The sequence below is a fragment of the Salmo salar genome, chromosome 20, assembly GCF_965601325.2.
Source record: "Salmo salar chromosome 20, fSalSal1, whole genome shotgun sequence".
Lineage (NCBI taxonomy): Eukaryota > Metazoa > Chordata > Actinopteri > Salmoniformes > Salmonidae > Salmo > Salmo salar.
The window spans coordinates 63,178,713-63,199,695 of record NC_138310.1 but is presented as its reverse complement, the minus strand read 5'-3'; the positions used below and the strand labels follow the sequence as shown (position 1 = coordinate 63,199,695).

The window sequence follows — 20,983 nt, the reverse complement described above, 5'->3', positions numbered from 1 at the left end:
GAGAGAAACAAACAGAAAGCGTGCTTCAAAGGGCCAGCATAGCATATCCTTTTCATGAGTTCATTGCTGCCCTGCCTGATGGGTTCTCAGGGTTTCCATCCATATAGGGACCTAATATCAATTTTAGTTCTGCTTCCTCTGTCTTTGTAATGTCCTGTCTTTAGTAGGCTTAGGCTGTTCTCTGAGAGAGTCCTCATAATATGTTAGTTGTCATAACAATCATCAATTGATTGTTTGGGCCTCTTTCCCTTAGTCATCTTGTTAATTTGATTCCAGGACTACTACCATGCATGAAGGCTTCAGTGTTTCCCCTAGTCTTTTTCCTTGGTCGGGCAAATTCAGGGCTGTAAACTCCAAAACATTCCATTGAAACCAATAGAAACCACATAATTTAGGAGGACGGCAACAGAGCTAGGTGATTTATTCTCTTCCTACGTTAAGGAACAGAGGATAATCAAAAACTAGAAAAAAATTGGTGAGGTGCAGAATGCAGTAAAATATCAACTGTAAGTAAGGCATAACAACATAGGCCTAGGAATGAAGAGCATGGCTTTGTTTTGGGTGAGATCTGAAATAAAAAGTAGCTTACTTCTCCTAGAATAGAACAGTGAACAGATTGTGTCTTTATAGAGAGGCAGTGGATTGGACTGAGACAATGGGTGCATCCCCAAATCCCTATATAGTGCCCCTATGGGCTCTGGTCAAAAGTACATTTACATTTACATTTTAGTCATTTAGCAGACGCTCTTATCCAGAGCGACTTACAGTAGTGAATGCATACATTTCATTTCATACATTTTTTTTCTTTCTGTGCTGGCCCCCCGTGGGAATCGAACCCACAACCCTGGCGTTGCAAACACCATGCTCTACCAACTGAGCTACAGGGAAGGCCAAGTAATGCACTATATAGGGCAGAGGATGCCATTTGGGACGTAGTGCAGCCTACAGTGGCTCCAGTCCGGTCCAGAGGGATGCCTCATTGTTTTTAAAGGTTCTCTCCCTCCCTGGTGGAACAGCATGCTTTGTTTTGTTTAACGCCCTGTTCCCATTTTCTTACCTCCAGTTTTTTCAGATTCCATTTCATAGTTGTATTATTTGTTTTGATTGCGGGCCTTCATCTGCAGTGCGTTCTGAGCCAGGGACTCCAAGTTGCCTGCCACACTCCCGCTGTGTCCCAAATGGCACCCTATTCCTTATATAGTGCAGGGCCCATAGGGCTCTTGTCAACTAAAGTAGCGCACTATAAATGGGAGACAACCTAGCCGGCCACACTCTCCTGGCTGTAGTATAGGTGTCCCAGGCAGAAGCCATCTGTCTCACTCCTCTCCTGTGGTGGTGGGGGTGGAGGAGGGTGGTGGGCACAGCACTAAATGCTCAATGCTGTTCTGTAAAACAAACATGGATGGAGTCTAGTTTCCCTGTGTGCTTTGACAACCCAGAGGCTGAAACCAACAGACACACTGCCTTGATGTTTGCTTGGACTATGGGGGTGTCCCAAATGTCACCATTTCCCTATATAGGGCTCTGGTCAAAAGTAGTGCACTATATAGGGAATTTAATTGGGTCCTATTTCAGAGGCAGTCCCAGAGGCAGACAGACACACTGACTGTCTTGCTGGTTGCTTGTTGTAGTAACCTAGCTATGTATGTAGGAATGGTGGCACTGTGTGGCAGGTACGGTATGTGGGGCATGCTGCTAGCCTAGCGGAGCGTAATGGCCCAGTCTCAGTTAGTCTGAGACGTTTGTCATGCCTGTGCCTGGATCAACATGCTTGTCACACATGCCAAGCATGTCAGTGTATTCACTCTCCTGCTACTGCCGCACAGAAAAAGCTGTATTTTTGTATGAGTTTCTTTTTTTTACCCTCCTGTCCTCCTGTCTGTGTTGACTGAGGTTTTCCCATGTTACAGTAGCTTGTGTTTTCATGGCTATGTATAGCTCCTGCTCGTGTGTGTCGTGTGTGTGTGTGTCGTGTGTGTGTGTGTCGTGTGTGTGTGTGTGTGTGTGTGTGTGTGTGTGTGTGTGTGTGTGTGTGTGTGTGTGTGTGTGTGTGTGTGTGTGTGTGTGGGGGGCGGCGTGCGCGAGCATGCCTGTGTGTGTGTGTGTGACGTTGTTATGGTAGGCCAGTAGAAGCATATGGTGTTCTGGGCGCGTTGGTCCCAGGGACAGTCAGAGTGCACGAGCAGCTGTTGTCCCGGCTCAGTGTTCTGAGTGGAGTGGAGACTGGCTGCATAGCATACACTGACCCTGACACTCAACCACACCAATACACACAGAGGATACTGTGACGGTACGGCACGCTGACGCTAAACAAACAAAGCACAACACAACTCAATGCGCTGCAATACACACACAACTATTCAGCCATGGAAAGCTCTTACAAACCCCTCACCAGCTAGGCTTGCTATATGATTCACATATCTTCTACCTAAACAAAATCCCTGAATCATACACACATTCTCAGATTGCTCACACACTCACCCCCAGTTTTTATATTGGAAAGAGTGTGTGCGTGTGCGTGTACTAGGGCTGACCCCATTTAGTCGACTGGTCGATTGTTTGGTCGATAGGTTATTGGTCGGCTGAGATTTCTTTCGTCAAGCAGTAGCAAAAAATAAATAAATCATGGTGAACAAGACACCTGTCTGATTGGCGCCTGTCTGAGTGGTCTGATCCATTGTGGAGGCCGTGGGGATGGCACAGTCCATCAGTCTAAGACATGTGCTACTGAAATTGTATATGGTTAAGCTATATTATGTAAGAACAATGGTGCAGCACAAATAAAAATAATATACAAATGCGCTTTCTCCCGCGTTGGATAGTGGTCGCTGTCCTCGATTCTGAAACACATCAGTGCGCTGTTGAATTGACGCCTTTTCCTAGACCATGTTGCTACCTCATGAAGCTGGTTGAGAGAATGCCAAGAGTGTGCAAAGCTGTCATCAAGGCAAAGGGTGGCTACTTTGTAGGATCTAAAATATATTTAGAATTAACACTTTTTTGGTTAGTACATGATTACATATGTGTTATTTTATAGTTTTGATGTCTTCACTATTATTCTACAATGCAGAAAATAGTAAAAATAATGAAAAACCATTGAATGAGTAGGTGTGTCCAAACCTTTGACTGGTACTGTATATCTACAGAAACAAGACAGATCCTGCTTCTGTTGCCTGTTTGAGTGTTTGTGTCACGTTAGTGTAGTTTGGTCAGGACGTGGCAGGGGGGGTGTTTGTTTTATGTGGTTCGGGGTTTGTGTTTATGTAGAGGGGCGTTTGTTTAGAGTATTCCGGGGTTTTTGGTAATGTTCTTGTTTTGTATTTCTCTGGTTTTTTATGTTGTGTATTTCTTTGTTGGCCTGGTATGGCTCTCAATCAGGAACATCGTACATCGTTGTTTCTGATTGAGAGTCATACTTAGGTAGCCCTTTTTCAGCTGTGGTTTGTGGGAAGTCGTTCTTTGCATAGCTGTGTGTGTAGCCTGCAATCCTGTTCGTTCGATCGTTTTCTTGTTTTGTTTTGTTCAGTGTTCAAATAAAGTTAAGATGAGCACTCAACCCGCTGCGCCTTGGTCCACTACGTACGACGACCGTTACAGTTTGTTTAATAGCCTACTGATTCCGTGAGCACCAAGCCTCACGCAACCACATGTCGGACTTCACACTCTGGTATTATTTATAATTCATTTAGTGTTTACACTGTTCCAAATTGTCAGAAAATATATTTATAATAATAATAACCCTCCTTTTTCCTTGATCTCCTTCTGGCTATTATTATTATTATGATCATCATTATAATAATTTTTAATGTCATTATCATTAGTAGCCTTAGTTTAGCAGCCTTGTATAACCACCATCGAGCTCTAGGCCTAAGACCGCATCTTTATTTGTCTTAATACGTAATTTACTTAGGCCTATATTTCAATACCTACAGTTTAAGTCAGAAGTTTACATACACCTTAGCCAAATACATTTAAACTCCGTTTTTAACAATTCCTGACATTTAATCTTAGTAAAAATTCCCTGTCTTAGGTCAGTTAGGATCACCACTTTATTTTAAGAATGTGAAATGTCATTAATAATTAGAGAGAATGATTTATTTCAGATGTTATTCCTTTCATCACATTCCCAGTGGGTCAGAAGTTTACATACACTCAATTAGTATTTGGTAGCATTGCCTTTAAATTGTTTAACTTTGGTCAAACGTTTTGGGTAGCCTTCCACAAGCTTCCCACAATAAGTTGGATGAATTTTGGCCCATTCCTCCTGACAGAGCTGGTGTAACTGAGTCAGGTTTGTAGGCCTCCTTGCTCGCACATGCTTTTTCAGTTCTGCCCAAACATTTTCTATAGGATTGAGGTCAGGGCTTTGTGATGGACACTCCAATACGTTGACTTTGTTGTCCTGAAGCCATTTTACCACAACTTTGGAAGTATGCTTGGGGTCATTGTCCATTTGGAAGACCCATTTGCGACCAAGCTTTAACTTCCTGACTGATGTCTTGAGATATTGCTTCAATATATTTATATACATTTCCTTCTTCACGATGCCATCTAGTTTGTGAAGTGCACCAGTCCCTCCTGCAGCAAAGCACCCCCTCAACATGATGCTGCCACCCCCATGCTTCACGGTTGGGATGGCGTTCTTCGGCTTGCAAGCCTCCCCCTTTTTCCTCTAAACATAACGATGGTCATTATGGCAAACAGTTCTATTTTTGTTTCATCAGACCAGAGGACATTTCTCCAAAAAGTACGATCTTTGTGCCCATGTGCAGTGGCAAACCATAGTCTGCCTTTTTTATGGTGGTTTTGGAGCAGTGGCTTCTTCCTTGCTGAGCGACCTTTCAGGTTATGTCGTTATAGGACTCGTTTTACTGTGGATATAGATACTTTTGTACCTGTTTCCTCCAGCATCTTCACAAGGTCCTTTGCTGTTGTTCTGGGATTGATTTGCACTTTTCGCACCACAGTACGTAATCTCTAGGAGACAGAACACGTCTCCTTCCTGAGCGGTATGACGGCTGCGTGGTCCAATGCTGTTTATACTTGCATACTATTGTTTGTACAGATGGACATGGTACCTTCAGGTGTTTGAAAATTGCTCCCAAGGATGAACCAGACTTGTGGAGGTCTACAATTTTTTTCCTGTGATCTTGGCTGATTTCTTTTGATTTTCCCATGATGTCAAGCAAAGAGGCACTGAGTTTGAAGGTTGGCCTTGAAAGACATCCACAGGTACACCTCCAATTGACTCAAATTATGTAATTTAGCCTATCAGAAGCTTCTAAAGCCATGACATCATTTTCTGGAATTTTCCAAGCTGTTTAAATGCACAGTCAGCTTAGTGTATGTAAACTTCTGACCCACTGGAATTGTGATACAGTGAATTATAAGTGAAATAATCTGTCTGTAAACAATTGTTGGAATAATTACTTGTGTCATGCACAAAGTAGATGTCCTAACCGACTTGACAAAACTATAGTTTGTTAACAAGAAATTTGTGGAGTGGTTGAAAAACTAATTTTAATGACTCCAACCTAAGTGTATGTAAACTTCCGACTTCAACTGTATATAGGCTACTGTATCAATCAATAATTTATTTGTTCAATGTCATCACATAACATAAGAGTCATTCATGATTTGAAATGCAATCAAGCATTTTAGTTTTAAAATAAAATAACAAGGAGACCATTGAAATATTAACGTAAACAGTAAATAGGCCTAAAACGTTCAAATTCAGAAATGTTATTTACAATTGAATGTGACTGTTTTTAGTCTTTGTTGTAATAAAGGCTGTACAACAAAAAATGTACGTAAGACAGACTGGTATGCTGATAATTTATTTTGTGTTGTTTACATTGTTCCAAACAGTCAGAAAAATTATTTTGTAATCTATACAGCACCTATTTGGCACACATAATATGCAGGCAGAGCTTGCTCCTTTCCTTCTTTTTGTTGATCTCAAGTATTTTCCATAACTAGTCACATTTATTCCACACATCTGACTTCCCCTTTACCTCCTGAGCAACCAGTAAACATTCCCCTGTTTCGAGTTTATTTGTCACGTTATCTGCATCCATTTTGCTGTCACGTGTTACGGTGTTCAGAGTTTGTTATAACCAATAAATTGATTTGATTATGATATGCTATACAGTGCATTCGGGAAAGTATTCAGACCCCTTGACTTTTTACATATTTTGTACGTTGAAGCCTTATTCTAAAATGGATCCCACAATTAGAATTTTTTTCATCAATCTACACACAATACCCCACAATGACCAAGCAAAAAAAGTTTTTTTGAAATGTTTGCAGATTTATAAAAAAAAATTATAACAGAAATACCTTATTTACATAAGAATTCAGACCCTTGGCCCTCCCGTGTGGCGAAGCGGTCTAAGGCACTGCGTCGCAGTACTAGAGGCGTCCCTACAGATCCGGGTTCAATCCCGTTCTGTGTTGCAGCCGGCCGCGACCGGGAGACCCATGAGGCAGCTCACAATTGGCCCAGCGTCGTCCGGGTTGGGGGAGGGTTTGGCCGGCTGGGATGTCCTTATCCCATCGTGCTCTAGCGACTCCTTGTGGCCAGCTGTACTGTGTTTCCTCCGACACATTGGTGCTGCTGGCTTCTGGGTTAAGCAAGCAGTGTGTCAAGAAGCAGTGCAGCTTGGCGGGGTCCTGTTTTGGAGGACGCATGGCTCTCGACCTTTGCGTCTCCTGAGTCCGTACGGGAGTTGCAGTGATGGGACAAGACTGTAACTACCAATTGGATATCACAAAATTTGGTAGAAAAACGGGTAAAACGTTCCCCCAAAATTATTTCCTATAAAGAAGTATTCAGACCCTTTGTTATGAGACTCAAAAAGTGAGCTCAGGTGTATCCTGTTTCCATTCATCAACCTTGAGATGTTTGACAGTGCATTTCAGGGCTAAAACCAAGCCATGAGATCGAAGGAATTGTCCCTAGGGCTCCAAGACAGATCTGTGGAAGGGTATCAAAAAATGTCTGCAGCATTGAAGGTCTCCAAGAAGACTGTGGCCTCCATCATTCTTAAATGGAAGCGTTTTGAACCACAAAGACTTTTCCTAGAGCTGGTTGCCCGGCCAAACAGGGGAGAAGGGCCTTGGTCAGGGAGGTGACCAATAACCCGATGGTTGCTCTGACAGATCTCCAGAGTTCCTCTGTGGAGTTGGGAGAACCTCTGTGGAGATTGACAACCATCTCTGCAGCACTCCACCAATCAGGCCTTTATGGTAGAGTGGCCAGACAGAAGCCACTCCTCAGTAAAAGGCACATGACAGCCCGCTTAGAGTTTGCCAAAAGGCACCTAAAGGACTATCAGATTATGAGAAACAAAATTCTCTGGTCTGATGAAACCAAGATTGAACTCTGTAGCCTGAATGCCATGCCTCACGTCTAGAGGAAACCTGGCACCATCCCTACGGTGAAGCATGGTGGTGGCAGCATCATGCTGTGGGAATGTTTTTCAGCAGCAGGGACTGAGAGACTAGGCAGGATCGAGGGAAAGATGAATGGAGCAAAGTACAGAGAGATCCTTGATGAAAACCTGCTCCAGAGTGCTCAGGACCTCAGACTAGGGCAAGAGTTCACCTTCCAACAGGACAACGACCCTAAGCACACAGCCAATATAATGGATGAGAGGCTTAGGGACAGGTCTCTGAATGTCCTTGAGTGGCCCAGCCAGAGCCCGGACCTGATCGACCTGATCGAACATCTCTGGAGAGACCTGAAAGTAACTGTGCAGCGACGCTCCCCGTCCAACCTGACAGAGCTTGAGAGGATCTGCAGAGAAGAATGGAGACACTCCCCAAATACAGGTGTATGAAAGAAGACTTGAGGCTGTAATCGTTGCAAAGGATGCTTCAACAAAGTACTGAGTAAAGGGTCTGAATACTTATGTAAGTGTGATATTTCCGTTTTTAAATTGTGTGTAAATGTGTGAAATCCATTTTAGAATAAGGCTGTAATGTAACAAAGTGTGAAAAAAGAGAAGGGCTCTGATACTTTCTGAATGCCCTGTATGTTGCAGCTTCAGCAACACAGTTGGATATCACACAATACACACTGTTGGTGTTCTGTGGTGGTCATTGCAGAAGGGAAGAGAGAGAGCCAAAGGGTTCTAGTCACAGTCACTCGCTGTATTTTTTCTTTAACACAGCACAGTAAGTCTGAGTCGGGCCAGGCACATTCAAATCAATTGCGGTCTGAGTCCCTCTAGCCACTTGTGTGTCTTAATTATTCCATCAAACAGTTTTCTTAAAGCATCAGACAAGCTCAGTGCATTTCATTGATTTGATTAAAGCACATAGGATGTCTATACATGGAAAAATAGACATTTTAAAATTAGACCAATCGATTGGTCGAAAGAACAGACGACTCTTGGTCGACCAAGATTTGTTTTAGTCTGGGACAGCCCTAGTGTGGGAGTGTGTGTGTGCACGTGCACGCGTACATGTGATCCCTGAAATGACAGGGGAGGCGAGGGAGCAGGGAGAGCCTATATTCCCTCTTAGCCAGGATAGCGTAGCTGTGGTTTCCCTCTCATATTCATGTCAAGGACCCTAAAGCACCAGCCAGTAGGCCGCTTTTATTAGCTTACTCCACACACATTGGTAGGTGGAAATTTAGATCTCCCAAATATAACTTTGAATTGCGTTAAGAAAACTCAGACCTTACACTGAATGTTTTGAAAGGCATTCAATTCATGTAAAAACATGAAGGCTAGTGCAAGATTTACAACGAGGTGTGCCCCCAACAATTCAATATAGACGACAGGGTTGTAAAAGTTCATATGAACTTAATGTTTAAATTTATACAGTATGTGGGTATCAATGACTCATTTGTGTTATTATATTTAGAGACATTTGACTCTGGTCTTTCTTGGTTGGAATATATTTTGCCCATGATTCTAGGCATTGGACTAACCTGTAATTTAAGATGTGTTTCAAGTTCAAATTCATTTCCCTCAAGTTGTAGGCTAGTGATTCATTCAGAGTTTGCTGCCTATGGTGTTTCTAAATGTTACTGTAGGCATGTATTGCTCAATTTCTTAAATGGTTAGACTAGCTAGTTATTGCAAACATCCAGCACGAGGTGTTAGGCCTATCTAGTAGGAAGTAGGCCTACTGTATAAGCCTTGTCCGAGCCAGAATAGCCCATTGTCACGACTTCCACCGAAGTCCCTCTTCTTGCTCGGGCAGCGTTCGGTGGTTGACGTCATCGGCCTTCTAGCCATCGCCGATCCACTTTTCATTTTCCATTTGTTTTGTCTTTGTTTTACACACCTGGTTTCAATTCCCCAATTACATGTTCATTATTTAACCCTCTGTTTTCCCCATGGTTTTTGTGAGTGATTGTTTTATTGTAAGTTCGGTTCGTTGTTTGTGGGCTTGGTATTACTTCATGTATTTGGAAATTTTGAGCAAAGTTCATTGTGTTACTCATCTCTGCTGTCCTGTGCCTGACTCCTCTGCACCAGCTACACCCAGAACCTTACACCCATAGGGCAGGAGGCACCTACCCGTATCTCCTGTTTCTGTAGCGGGAGGCAGCTTGATGTAGAAGTACACCCCCTAGACAGACTAGCTTCCTATCTACTATAAATCAGATTAGCCTAGTAGGCTTGTATCATGCAGCTTCTACTTTCCAAGCAAAGGAAAACAAAAGGTAGAGGAACACAATACTGCTGAATCATGTTAGGCTTCATTGCCTCTTTTCCGTCCATTGAAGCGTCTGATCCCCACTGTTTTAAAAAATAAATATTTATTTAACCTTTATTTAACTAGGCAAGTCAGTTAAGAACAAATTCTTATTAACAATGACGACCTACACCGGCCAAACCCGGACGACGCTGGGCCAATTGTGCACCGCTCTATGGGACTCCCAATCACGGCCGGTTGTGATACAGCCTGCCATAATAATGTGCTCACTGCTCATCCTCTCTCCTCATTGGCTTTCTGCGCCTTTACTCAATCACAGCATCTGAACTAGCCAGCCAGCCCCCATGAAAAACCCACATTTGACATGTTACAGCAAGCTGAAAATAACTCCCAACATGCATAGACATGAAAGGGCCTTTTAAAAACAGTAAAAAAACATCAAATTGCTTTTTATGTTTCATCTCCTTCCAGAAAGTTTTTTTTCTTTATAATGCTTTGACTTTATATGGCAAGGTGCTCTAACAATTAGCAGCAGTGACAGTGAGGACGTCCTGTGGTGAACAGGGAGGCTGAATGTCTGTTGCTGTGTGTTGCGGTGTGTGTTGCTCATTAGGAGTGAACACACATTGAGGGGTTCCAGACTCAGACACATCTCCCTGATAAACCCCATCATAAAGCTAAAAGCCCATCCGTTGTTACACTGTTGAAATACCACCTTAATATCACAAACACACGGCATGACCAGTTGTTCCAGAAAGAAGTCCGATCAGCCCATTCCCATGGGAAGAGTAACATGAGAGGGAAGTGACGTGATATAGTATGTTTCATAATGTAAGCCTACCTCGTCAAGGCGGTTTGGTTTCTATGGTTTGGAAGGGGCTGTCGTTTCTGAATAAAAGCATGAAAGAGGAATAAAAAAAGTTGAATAAAAGTTGAAAAGAAGCCCATGTTGTTCTCCTTTTTGACTAAGGTTCAGTTCTGATTACAGTTTTTCTTTTTATGACATGGATTTTCAACATGGATCTCTCCTGTAACTGTGTCTATATCTAACTAACTGTGTCTCTCACCTTCCCCCTGTCTATAGGTGTGAGCAGTAACGAGGTGCTGGTCCCAGAGAGGGTCAGTGCTGTGCTGGGGAAGAACATTACTCTGGGCTGTAGGGTGGAGGTGGGCACCAACCTCAGCCTCACCCAGAGCTCCTGGGAGCGTCGCCTGCCCTCAGGCACCATCACCCTGGCCGTCTTCAACCCCCAGTTTGGCATCTCCATCTCCCCAGACTACGCCAGGCGCCTGTCCTTCCTGAACCCCTCCGTGCACGATGCCACCATCGTCCTGGAAGGCGTGGGATTTCAGGACATCGGGTCTTACACGTGTAAAGTGGCGACTTTCCCACTGGGCAACACGCAGGCATCCACCACCGTCAATATACTAGGTATGTGGAACTCTTAGACAGCTTCGGACCTGGTCAATTTACCTTATTCCCTTTATAGTGCACTACTATTGACCAGGGCCCGCATTGGGCTCTGGTCAATAGTAGTGCACTATAGAGGAAATAGGGTGCCATTTTAGATGCAGCCCCAATGGGCCCTAGTCAAAAGTAGTGCTCTAAATGGGGAATAGGCTGTCATTTGGGACACAGACACTCGGCGTCCACCATAAAGAAACAGTTACTTTTTGTACTGTAGAAGCATACAGCACCAGCTCCATTTGACCTGAATGTCCTTTCTCGGAAAGTGTTCTCATTGTCCCCATGAATTATAGGAGGTCAGTTCAGACTTGATAAATATTCATACAGCTAGCCTTATTACTGTAGGAGCCAAATGCCACATAGATTTACTGACTTAATATAAACAAATCCACATGTAAAGGTTCCAACTCGTATGGACACATTATAAAGTAGCACCTTACTGAGAGTGAACTTTAAGGATTGTTGTTCGGTCAGCATGTGTTTCCACCCCTATAATAGTTGATTGGATTGTGGACGGTGATGAAAGCTGCAGCCAGCCAGGCTTCATGTGTATATCTCTCCTGAGACTGAGTCCCAAATAGCACCCTATGCCCTATGTAGTGCACTACTTTTGACTGGTGAAGGTAGTGCACAATATAGGGAATAGGGTGCAATTTGACACTCGGCCTCAGGCTGGCTCTGATGACTAATGAGGGCTACATTAAGTGCTGCTGTGACAGGAGGCTGCCTGCCTCGACTCAGTGTCTGGGCCTCCACAGCCTTCCATTAGCCCACATCTACCTTCAGTCTTCTGTGTCCCAAAAGGCACGCTCTTCTCTAGTGCACTGCTTTTGACCAGGGGCCATGGGGAATAGTGTCATTTGGGACGCAACCTGGGCTTCCACCCGCCTTACTTGACTCTGCGTTGTTGTTTATTGGGGGTGTGTTATTTCTTAACACTGTGACTGGGTACACTCCTCTTCTGAGAATAATCACTGATACAAAAACAAAAAGCTCATAGCTTCCCTTTCAACAACGGTTGTAAGAATGTAATAGTCTGGGATAGATTTGAATCTTATAAGAGGAGTGCAGTGTACATTCAGGTAATGAAACCCCTCCCCACCCCCCCATTCTCTCTTTCTCGTTCTGCCTCTCCCACCCCCTTCCTCCTCCTCCTAACCTTACAAAAGGCAAAGGGTTACATTTTAATGGTTGGAGGAGCTTTGCTACTTGAGCCTCAAGCCCCCACATGTAAACAATGGCAAAGGTATAATACACCACCACCGAAACTCTGAGAATTAGAATGACCTTTTGTTTGGGATTGTTATTGCTGACAAGGAAGTGAGAAACCTTATGCAGTTTTCTAAGAGACTGAGTTTCTGCTAAGACTTCTAAGAGAAAACAAGACAACACTTAAAAAAGCTGCATTAATGAAGATGTCAACTGATGATACTAGGCCTGACATTGCGGCAAACTCCACAGTCTGGCCGAGCTCCACTTTAACTTTCTGAGTTATTGTATCATCAAACCATAAGCGGCCTTCTACTCAGGCCCAGATCTCTCTGTATGACTCACTGATAGCCATGTTTTACTGTCCATGACATGCATTTGATGTGGAGCAATAACATCTTCTCTTTTCAGCTGAGTCATAAAAACTTAAGAGAACATAACCTCGCAGCAGTACAGTGCCATGGCAAGACTTGTTCAATTGTTGAGGGTCAAATTACATTTTTATGTTTTATTGTTAGAAGGTGTTTCATTAGATAATCAAAATATCCATTCTCTATGATTTACTTGATCATCCAATGAGCCCCATAAATGCAGAGATTGGTGATAATTGTAATTATTTTTAAGTGTACTGATTGATATGTCAAAACTGTGGAGCTACTGCATGGTTTGACCACTGGCCTTACAGTTCAACTGTAGTCCTGGTTGACTGGCTTTGTCAGCTGCGCTCTGATCGGGCTGGTCGATATGGCCAAAATATCATATCACGGTATACATTTTTTAAATGTTTTTGAATAACAAAATATCTACATTTGCTTTGAGTAGTGTGTGACCCTAGGGGGGAAGCACATACATTCTAAGTGATTTCATTGGGTCTTTCTCCATTCTGATTGTTTCATACTATTCAGTTCAACCAAAAATAATTTGCAGCATTTTCATTTCATTTCTGCATTTCCTGCACTAATTTGACATAATTTCCACACTTCCATGTAGAGCTGCACGATATGGGCAATCTAACAATCTAGTCCTTAATTTTAACCAAATATTGCAATTGCGATTTGACTTGCGATTTAGAGCAAAACACATCGGTGAACTGTTGGAATCATGAAAATAGAATGATTATTCTAATTCTATAGTTCTAATATAGTAGTGGGCACTTTGAATAGTGTTGTTTGACATGACAATGAATGAAAATTCCAGGGAGGAGTTATTGTGACAGGGTAGGAACCCTATAATCTTTGGCTACATTTAATGTTTTCTCTTAGCTACTCCATGCAGCCCAAAGTGGGTGGTAAACTCAATCTAAAGAAAATGAAATGGCACGTCCCCCTGATTTGGTTACAGCTACTTCATGTAGCTAACATATTCATGCTTTGCGTATTCCTCTTTGATTTATCAAATCAAATGTTATTGGTCACATACACATGGTTACACATGGTTACACATGGTTACACATGGTTACACATGGTTAGCAGGTGGTGAAGAAGGAGCCTTCTTCACCACACTGTCTGTGTGGGTGGACCATTTGCTGCACAAACAACATGCTGAGTTAGGTCTAAACCATCACTGGTATTATCAGGCTGTATCACTACTCATGTTTGCTCTGACTCATTACCATTATTAGCTAGCTAAACAACTAACTAGGGATTAGCATTAGTGGCTAACAAGATTTCGGCCCAACTTGCTAAGAAAATACAATCTAGCTGTTTGCATATGTAAGAAACACAAACGAATAGTGTAATTATATAACGCTAGTGGATTTCTATTAAGAAGCAAAGTGAAAACTGCATAGTTTTCATCAACTTTGTTGCATGTGCTGCATTGACCATGCAGACTGAACGCAAGTGTCTGTCTCGTGTTCGAGGAACAACAAATGCGCTCCTTGAGTGACGGGGGGCGTGGCTAGGTCTGTGTGGAAAGCGGCATGGAGAGAGAGTGGAGAAAGATGACTCAAGAAGCGAAGTAAACTATAAAAATCTATGTTATACACTGTATCACATTTAACAAACCAAACATTCAAATACCGTTATAGAAGGTAAAGTAAAAACCCAAACTGGTTTGTGCATCAATACCAGTATATCGTAAAATAAGGTATACCTCCCAGCCCTACACGTTCATGGGAGCATAGCGGAACTGGGCAGTGTGTGGGTGGGACAGGGCCAACACGGCTCCCACTGCCTGCTCTCTGCCTGTCTGACGGAAAATCATTACCCTCTGCACTCAACAAGATAGATCTGAACCACCTCCCTCCCCGACAGCCTCTCCAAATTAGCACGTACCCCTGATTTGGTTACACTGGAGGGAAGGGGATAGGGGGGGTGCCAGGATGCCCCCTTAACACAACAGAGCTACTGTGCGCGGTCAGTGAGTGGGGTGGGGAGGGGGGAGTGTTGATTAGATGAGGGTGTGGGGCACAATGTGAGCAGGTTGACTGAGATGGCTGCGTGATGCCCGGGTGTAGGAGACACGGGTATATTTTTAGAAGAGGGAGTCTCTGGGGTGTCGCTCCACTGTGAGGAGGGGTACGGCAGATGTCTGGGGGCGATGGCCTTGTCTGGAGGATCCTGTATGTGTGCCCCACATGCCACACTGTCACTGTGAAATGAAGTCCAGCAGCTGTTAGTGCCGTGCCCTCTGCAAGGAGAGAAGGAGACCACGGACAGAGAGAAAGAGAGGGGGAAGGAGAAATGGACATGGCAAAGAGAGAGAGCAGGGTAGGGGAGATGCAAGGAGAGAAGGAGACCACAGACAGAGAGAAAGAGAGGGGGAAGGAGAAATGGACACGGCAAAAAGAGATAGCAGGGTAGGGGAGATTCAGTAGCCTGACAACTGACACTAAATTCTTCTGCTGCTCTGTCATTCATTGAAGTTGTTTGTGGTGACAAGGGGCAGGAGGGGCGTTGTACAAAATAAAGTTGTCTCTAACCAATCGGAGTATCAAAGCCAATGCCAAATTTTCAAACCACTGCTTTACCCACGTGTGTTCTGGCTCTGGCCCAACCCATTGGTTTCTGGACCAATCAGACTGTCCCAAATGTGTTTGCGTTCGGTGAAGGGTCGGGGAGGTACTCAGATCCAGACTCCTTGCAGAGAAGAAACTAACGTCCGTGGGTGTGGCGTAGCGGTTGGCTGGAGCAAGGAATCTGGGTAGCCAGGCAAGAGATTCAGATGAGTAATGATGGAAAAGGAAAACAGCCTGACAGCTCCCTGAATCATAGATTTAAACACTAGAGACAATTTGTGAAGTGGAGTAGTGCTTTCTAGCCTCTCTCCCTCTCCTGAACCTGTGGAATTGTGCAATTCCACAAAATACACAACATGCGCAGCATCAGATTAGCAAAAAAATGGAATTGCACATTATCCAAACAGGTTGACGCATGAAAGCCTTTAGTCTAGCGTATTTACTTAACACAAAGTCGCCATAAATTCAAAGCACACGCATAATTGGCATTGCTGGACTGCAGACGCGAACGCAGTTAATAAACCCTACATCAAACGCCTACAGTATATCCTATAAAATAATTTGTGTCTCTTTGAGCAGTCATTGTGACTCTTCAGACAGTCACAAATTTAGTAGGCCTAGGCACAATTCACTACATAGGCATCTCTGTCACAGACATGAAGCCTGTTAACAATTCAGAGAGGAATGAGGGAAATGTCTATCTTCTCCTGTCCTAGAGCCTAGGCTATTTTCCTATCCAGTCCCAATCCTACTGAAAAATCCTGACTCCTGTCTCGCATGAAAATTCGTAACTTTATTCTGTATTCTGTAGGTTGCATTATCAAAGCACGTCTTTCTCCTATGCATGTCAAAATACCGCTTTAACGTTTCCCCCTCTTCTCTGCGCAGTCTCGTACTTGCTAGCTAAGTGAGCGCTTCGGTAGAGAATGTGTTGTCAACAAACGATATGAGAGTAGATATCAGTATTTTAAAACAAGAGTTGGTCCCTGTTAAGATACGTACCTTGATATTGAAAATATTTCCACTCTTCATCTCCCCGTTATTCATGTGCTGATCTGCTATCTGTATAATCATCAACTAGATTTAGCCAAATATAGGAGATATTCCGTCATTCGTTAAAATTAGGTTATCTAGCAAGTTTAGCAACTTTGGTCATTTGACTTTTGTTTGACTACTGTCACAAAGTGTGTATGATTCAACAACGCTATACTCTGGGTGTGCTCTGTGAAATGCGCTGAATTAATTGAGGAACATGATAACGCTCTGAATTTATGGACGGCCTGTTTTGCAATTCACAACAATGTCATTGCTGATCAAAGATAGTTACTAAATATCAGTTTCATTTGCTCTTATTTGAGGAGAACCTTGGCATAGTGACCATATCTTGGTTTAAACCCTTTAAATGGGCACTTCTGATTTTTTGCGGTATTTCTTTGCGGTATTTCCTTGGACTCTCGGGATAAATCTGAATTATTTGTATCTTTATTATTATGTCTGTCGGTGCACTAGAACAGTGAAGTAGTGCTCTGTGAAACAGGTAGAGTGCTATGTTACAGCGGTCACTGTCTGTTCACATGGATCTGTTTATGCTGCTCTATTGAGAGAAATCTGTGTCACGACTGATGTCTCAACCCACAGTAACTCAGCATCCTCACAGGAAGCCAGTGTAACATAACCCTAGCTCTAAAGCACTGAATAGCAGCACACATTAACAGCAACCCAACTCCCCAGTTCAGGACTGGACACCACACAATGAAACACAGACACACACACAACAGCACAGAGTATTATGTCTGACATTGCTCTCTGTTAAACTGTTTTTCTAAGTCATTATGAACCGTATTAGCAAGCCATGAGTAGTAGGAGCAGTTTGAAAGTACAGCATTTACAACACAAAATCCACTGTTTTGGTTTAGTAGGAAGAGAATATAATTCAAACTGCTTCATGGAGATGCTCCAAAAGTCACTCTAATAGAAATGTCTTGGTCGATGCTGCATAGTAATATTCCTTTCACAAACACAGAAACATCTCTCACAGACGTCTCCATCTCCAGCACAATAACAATAAAAAAGAGTTGAGTTCCCTCCAAAGTGCTCTTATAGTATCAGATTGCTTGGCTCATCAATTTTTAATAGATATCTGTGAAATGCAGGAAATCAATCTACTGTGTCTGGCAGCAGAGTGTATGAGTGTCCCGTGGCCACTTCCTCCTCTGTCCATATCCTCGTCCCTGTTTTATGATGCACATTATTTATTCATCTTCATATACAAAATATCAATACTCATTTTGTAATCTATTCTGTTTTGTCATCTCTCCGCGAGCCCCTTTTCCTCTCTCTCCCACTCCATCTCTCTCTCTTTCTCTCTCTCTTTCAATGTTTTTTGTCTGTATGTACAGTATATTTTCTATGCCGCTAAATGAATTGCCTCATTGGGAACATTATAGTTTTATAATCTTATCTCTCTCTCCCCTAGTGGAGCCCAAGGTCTACGTCTCTGCCGGCTCTATGGCCCTGGTGGATGGTGGTAATGAATCGGTGGCGGCCACCTGCATAGCAGAGCGCGGCCGGCCTGCAGCCGAGGTGTCCTGGGAGACTGAGCTGTTTGGCCGCTCTGAGGTCCAAACGCAGGACGAGCCCAACGGCACCTCCACCACGCAGGTACAAACAGAACAGAGCTACTGCTTTGACATTACACCACAGTACCGTGTTTCAAACGGCAACTTATTCCCTACATAGTGCACTACTTTTGACTAAGGCCAGTTTTGGTCAGTTTTGCCCTTGTCAAAAGTAGTGCAAAATATAAAGGGAATAGGGCGCCATTTGGGACACAGCCATGGTCTCATACACAATCAACCTCCTCATGGGGTGTATATACAGTATATGTACAGTACCAGTCAAAGGTTTGGACACACCTACTCATTCCAGAGTTTTTTCTACATTGTAAAATAATAGTGAAGACATCATAACTATGAAATAACACTTATGGAATCATGTAGTAACCCCCAAAAAAGTGTTAAGATTCTTCAAAGTAGCCACCCTTTGCCTTGATGACAGCTTTGCACACTCTTGGCATTCTCTCAACCAGATTCACAAGGTAGTCATCTGGAATGCATTTCAATTAACAGTTGTGCCTTGTGAAAAGTTAATTTGTGGAATTTCTTTCCTTCTTAATGCGTTTGAGCCAATCAGTTGTGTTGTGATTAGGGCTGTGGCGGTCGCGAAATTGTCAGTCGGTGATTGTCAAGCAAATAACTGTCGGCCTCACGGTAATTGAGCGTTAATTAACATAAACACATTGTCACGGGTGTCGTAGGGATTAGACCAAAACGCAGCGGGAACGTGTAAACTCATCTTCTTATTTTATTAAAGAAGGAAAACAAAAGAAACACGTATACAAAATCAACAAAACGACACTAAACAGTCCCATCAGGTGCACGAACACAAAACAGGAAATAACTACCCACAAATCCCATAGAAAAAACACCCCTCTTAAATAGGACCTTCAATTAGAAGCAACGAGGAGCAGCTGCTTCCAATTGAAGGTCAACCCAATAAACACCACATAGAAATAGACATACTAGAACTAACATAGAAATAGACTAACAAAGAACATAGCCCAACAAACCCCGAAACACTCTAAACAAACAACCCCTGCCACACCCTGACCAAACTACAATAAAAAACAACCTCTTTTACTGGTCAGGACGTGACACACATTTAGCTTCTCCTGGCTTCCACGCCTACAAGCCATTTTAAAAAGTCAAATAAATCCATGTAGTATAGCCTACACCCTCACAATAAACCCATTATTTATTTTAGATAGGTCTAAAGAAGCATGATATGAAGAAAATGTAGTCTATTTCAGAAGAAAAGAATAGCATACTCTGAGTTGTCCTTATGTTAGGTCCTGATGTGGCTATGCCAAATGGCTGTGGGCTACACTAGTTCATTTAGCAGACAAGATTTGCTTATAATTCCGTGGCATTATTTTATAGTATGAAGAATACAATTGATAGAAATATTTTTTCCTAATTATTTGAGGGAGTGTGCACGTGCGGCTATTCTGTGTTGAGCCGTTAACAAGGAAATAGGTACTCCTATATGCTTAATTTAGAGTTATTCATGTAACTTTAGTTATTCTACAAAGGTTGGGCAATATGTGTAGATTTTTTATACATTGTAAAGCTGCATGATGAGACTAATGGTGATTTGAAAAACGTTGCTTGAAAGGCATGAGCTCTACTTTGTTTTTTTTTGCGCAGGCTGTACACACTCCAATAGTCTCTCATTCATAATTTGACAACCACTTGATAATGCCAGCGGCATCCCCTTTGCGGCCCGGAGTGCTGCGTTGTGCCCTTCTCCCTGAGTGTGCTGTGCAATCTGAAACGTCTATCACTCACACAGCTCTCCGTCACGTGATCGGGTCTTTCTCACAGGCTACAAGTGAAGACAGACACATCGGGGACGCAACTGTGTGCTTTCTTATCCAATTCCGAGGTCCATATTGAAGATATTGGAAGAAGTGTCCACAAGATGAGTAGGCCTAACGAACAGCTAAAGCACTAGCCTATGTCAGTCTACTCTCCCCCATAATACAAAAGTCGACCTATTCTATTCTGTGCAAGAAATAAATATTCCAAACATAGTCTGGGACAGTGGGATGTGATAGATCCCAAATGAATACAACCACTAGCATCCCCAAAACCTTTTTACGCAATGTGGCTGACGCAACAGATCAGAATGTTTAGCTTAAAATGTTGATAAACTATTAGGCTATTTCTTCACATTATACGCACAGCAATGCACACATTATAGAAGGCTATACGCACAAATGTTTCATTAGCGCAATTATGTATTATGCAATCTTTATTATGAAAATGATCTTCCCCAAACTTGAAACTCACACGCTGGTTATATATGCCAGTTGTAAAGCGGATTAATGTGCTTAATTTTAAGAAGTTATTTGGCCACTTTAGTTGTGATACAGACCTTATTAAAACATATAGGCCTATAGGCTAGGCTACATGAGGTGTGCGACTATCATTCAAACAAGTCGCCAAAAAAAGGCATTGTTTCTTATGCTGGGCATCATTCACAAGTGATAATATATCATTCACAAGTGATAGGCTAATATTAATATCAGACTATTCTTGATTTAATCTTGTCTTTACATATACAAAATAATATATGTGTGACATTTGTTTTGATTTAGAATGGACCATTATCATGCACCTGTACCAAAACAGGGGCACCCGGGAAAAAATAAATGTCATCTATGCACTTAAATAGCGAATGGAGGACGCTTTTCCCCTTGGTTTATTTTCATGCCAGCCTGGTAGGGTATACTCCTGTTGTAAATATAAGCAATGTGCTTAATATTAGGAAAGTTGAGAAGTAAATATAGTAGGCCTAGCCTATAGAAAGCTGAGGGGATCCTCCTCTTTTTAATAGCGGCCATCTCCCGCAATTGCATAGCCTAAAGAAATGTTAAGCAACATGAGCTCGTGGGCTCTCATGATGGGTTTGATTAGATTTTCAGATACATTTGATGTCAGAGTAATTAGTGGGACAAAAGAGTGCTGAATACCAGGCAGTTAGTATGTTTGGTAGGCTACTAATGACCAGCAGCAGCAGCATCAGAGCTTGGAGAAGCTTAATTACCATGA

At 42.7% G+C, this 20,983-nt stretch overlaps 1 protein-coding gene across 1 annotated transcript in view; it reads left to right on the top strand.

Moving 5' to 3' along the window:
• The window catches only part of nectin3a (nectin cell adhesion molecule 3a), a 65,567-nt gene that overhangs the window by 28,321 nt on the left and 16,263 nt on the right, over positions 1-20,983 (top strand). The window contains exons 2-3 of the mRNA XM_014163107.2: positions 10,760-11,107; positions 17,788-17,972. Of these exons, the coding sequence (XP_014018582.1) occupies positions 10,760-11,107; positions 17,788-17,972 (533 nt within the window). The remainder of the gene's footprint in view (positions 1-10,759; positions 11,108-17,787; positions 17,973-20,983) is intronic.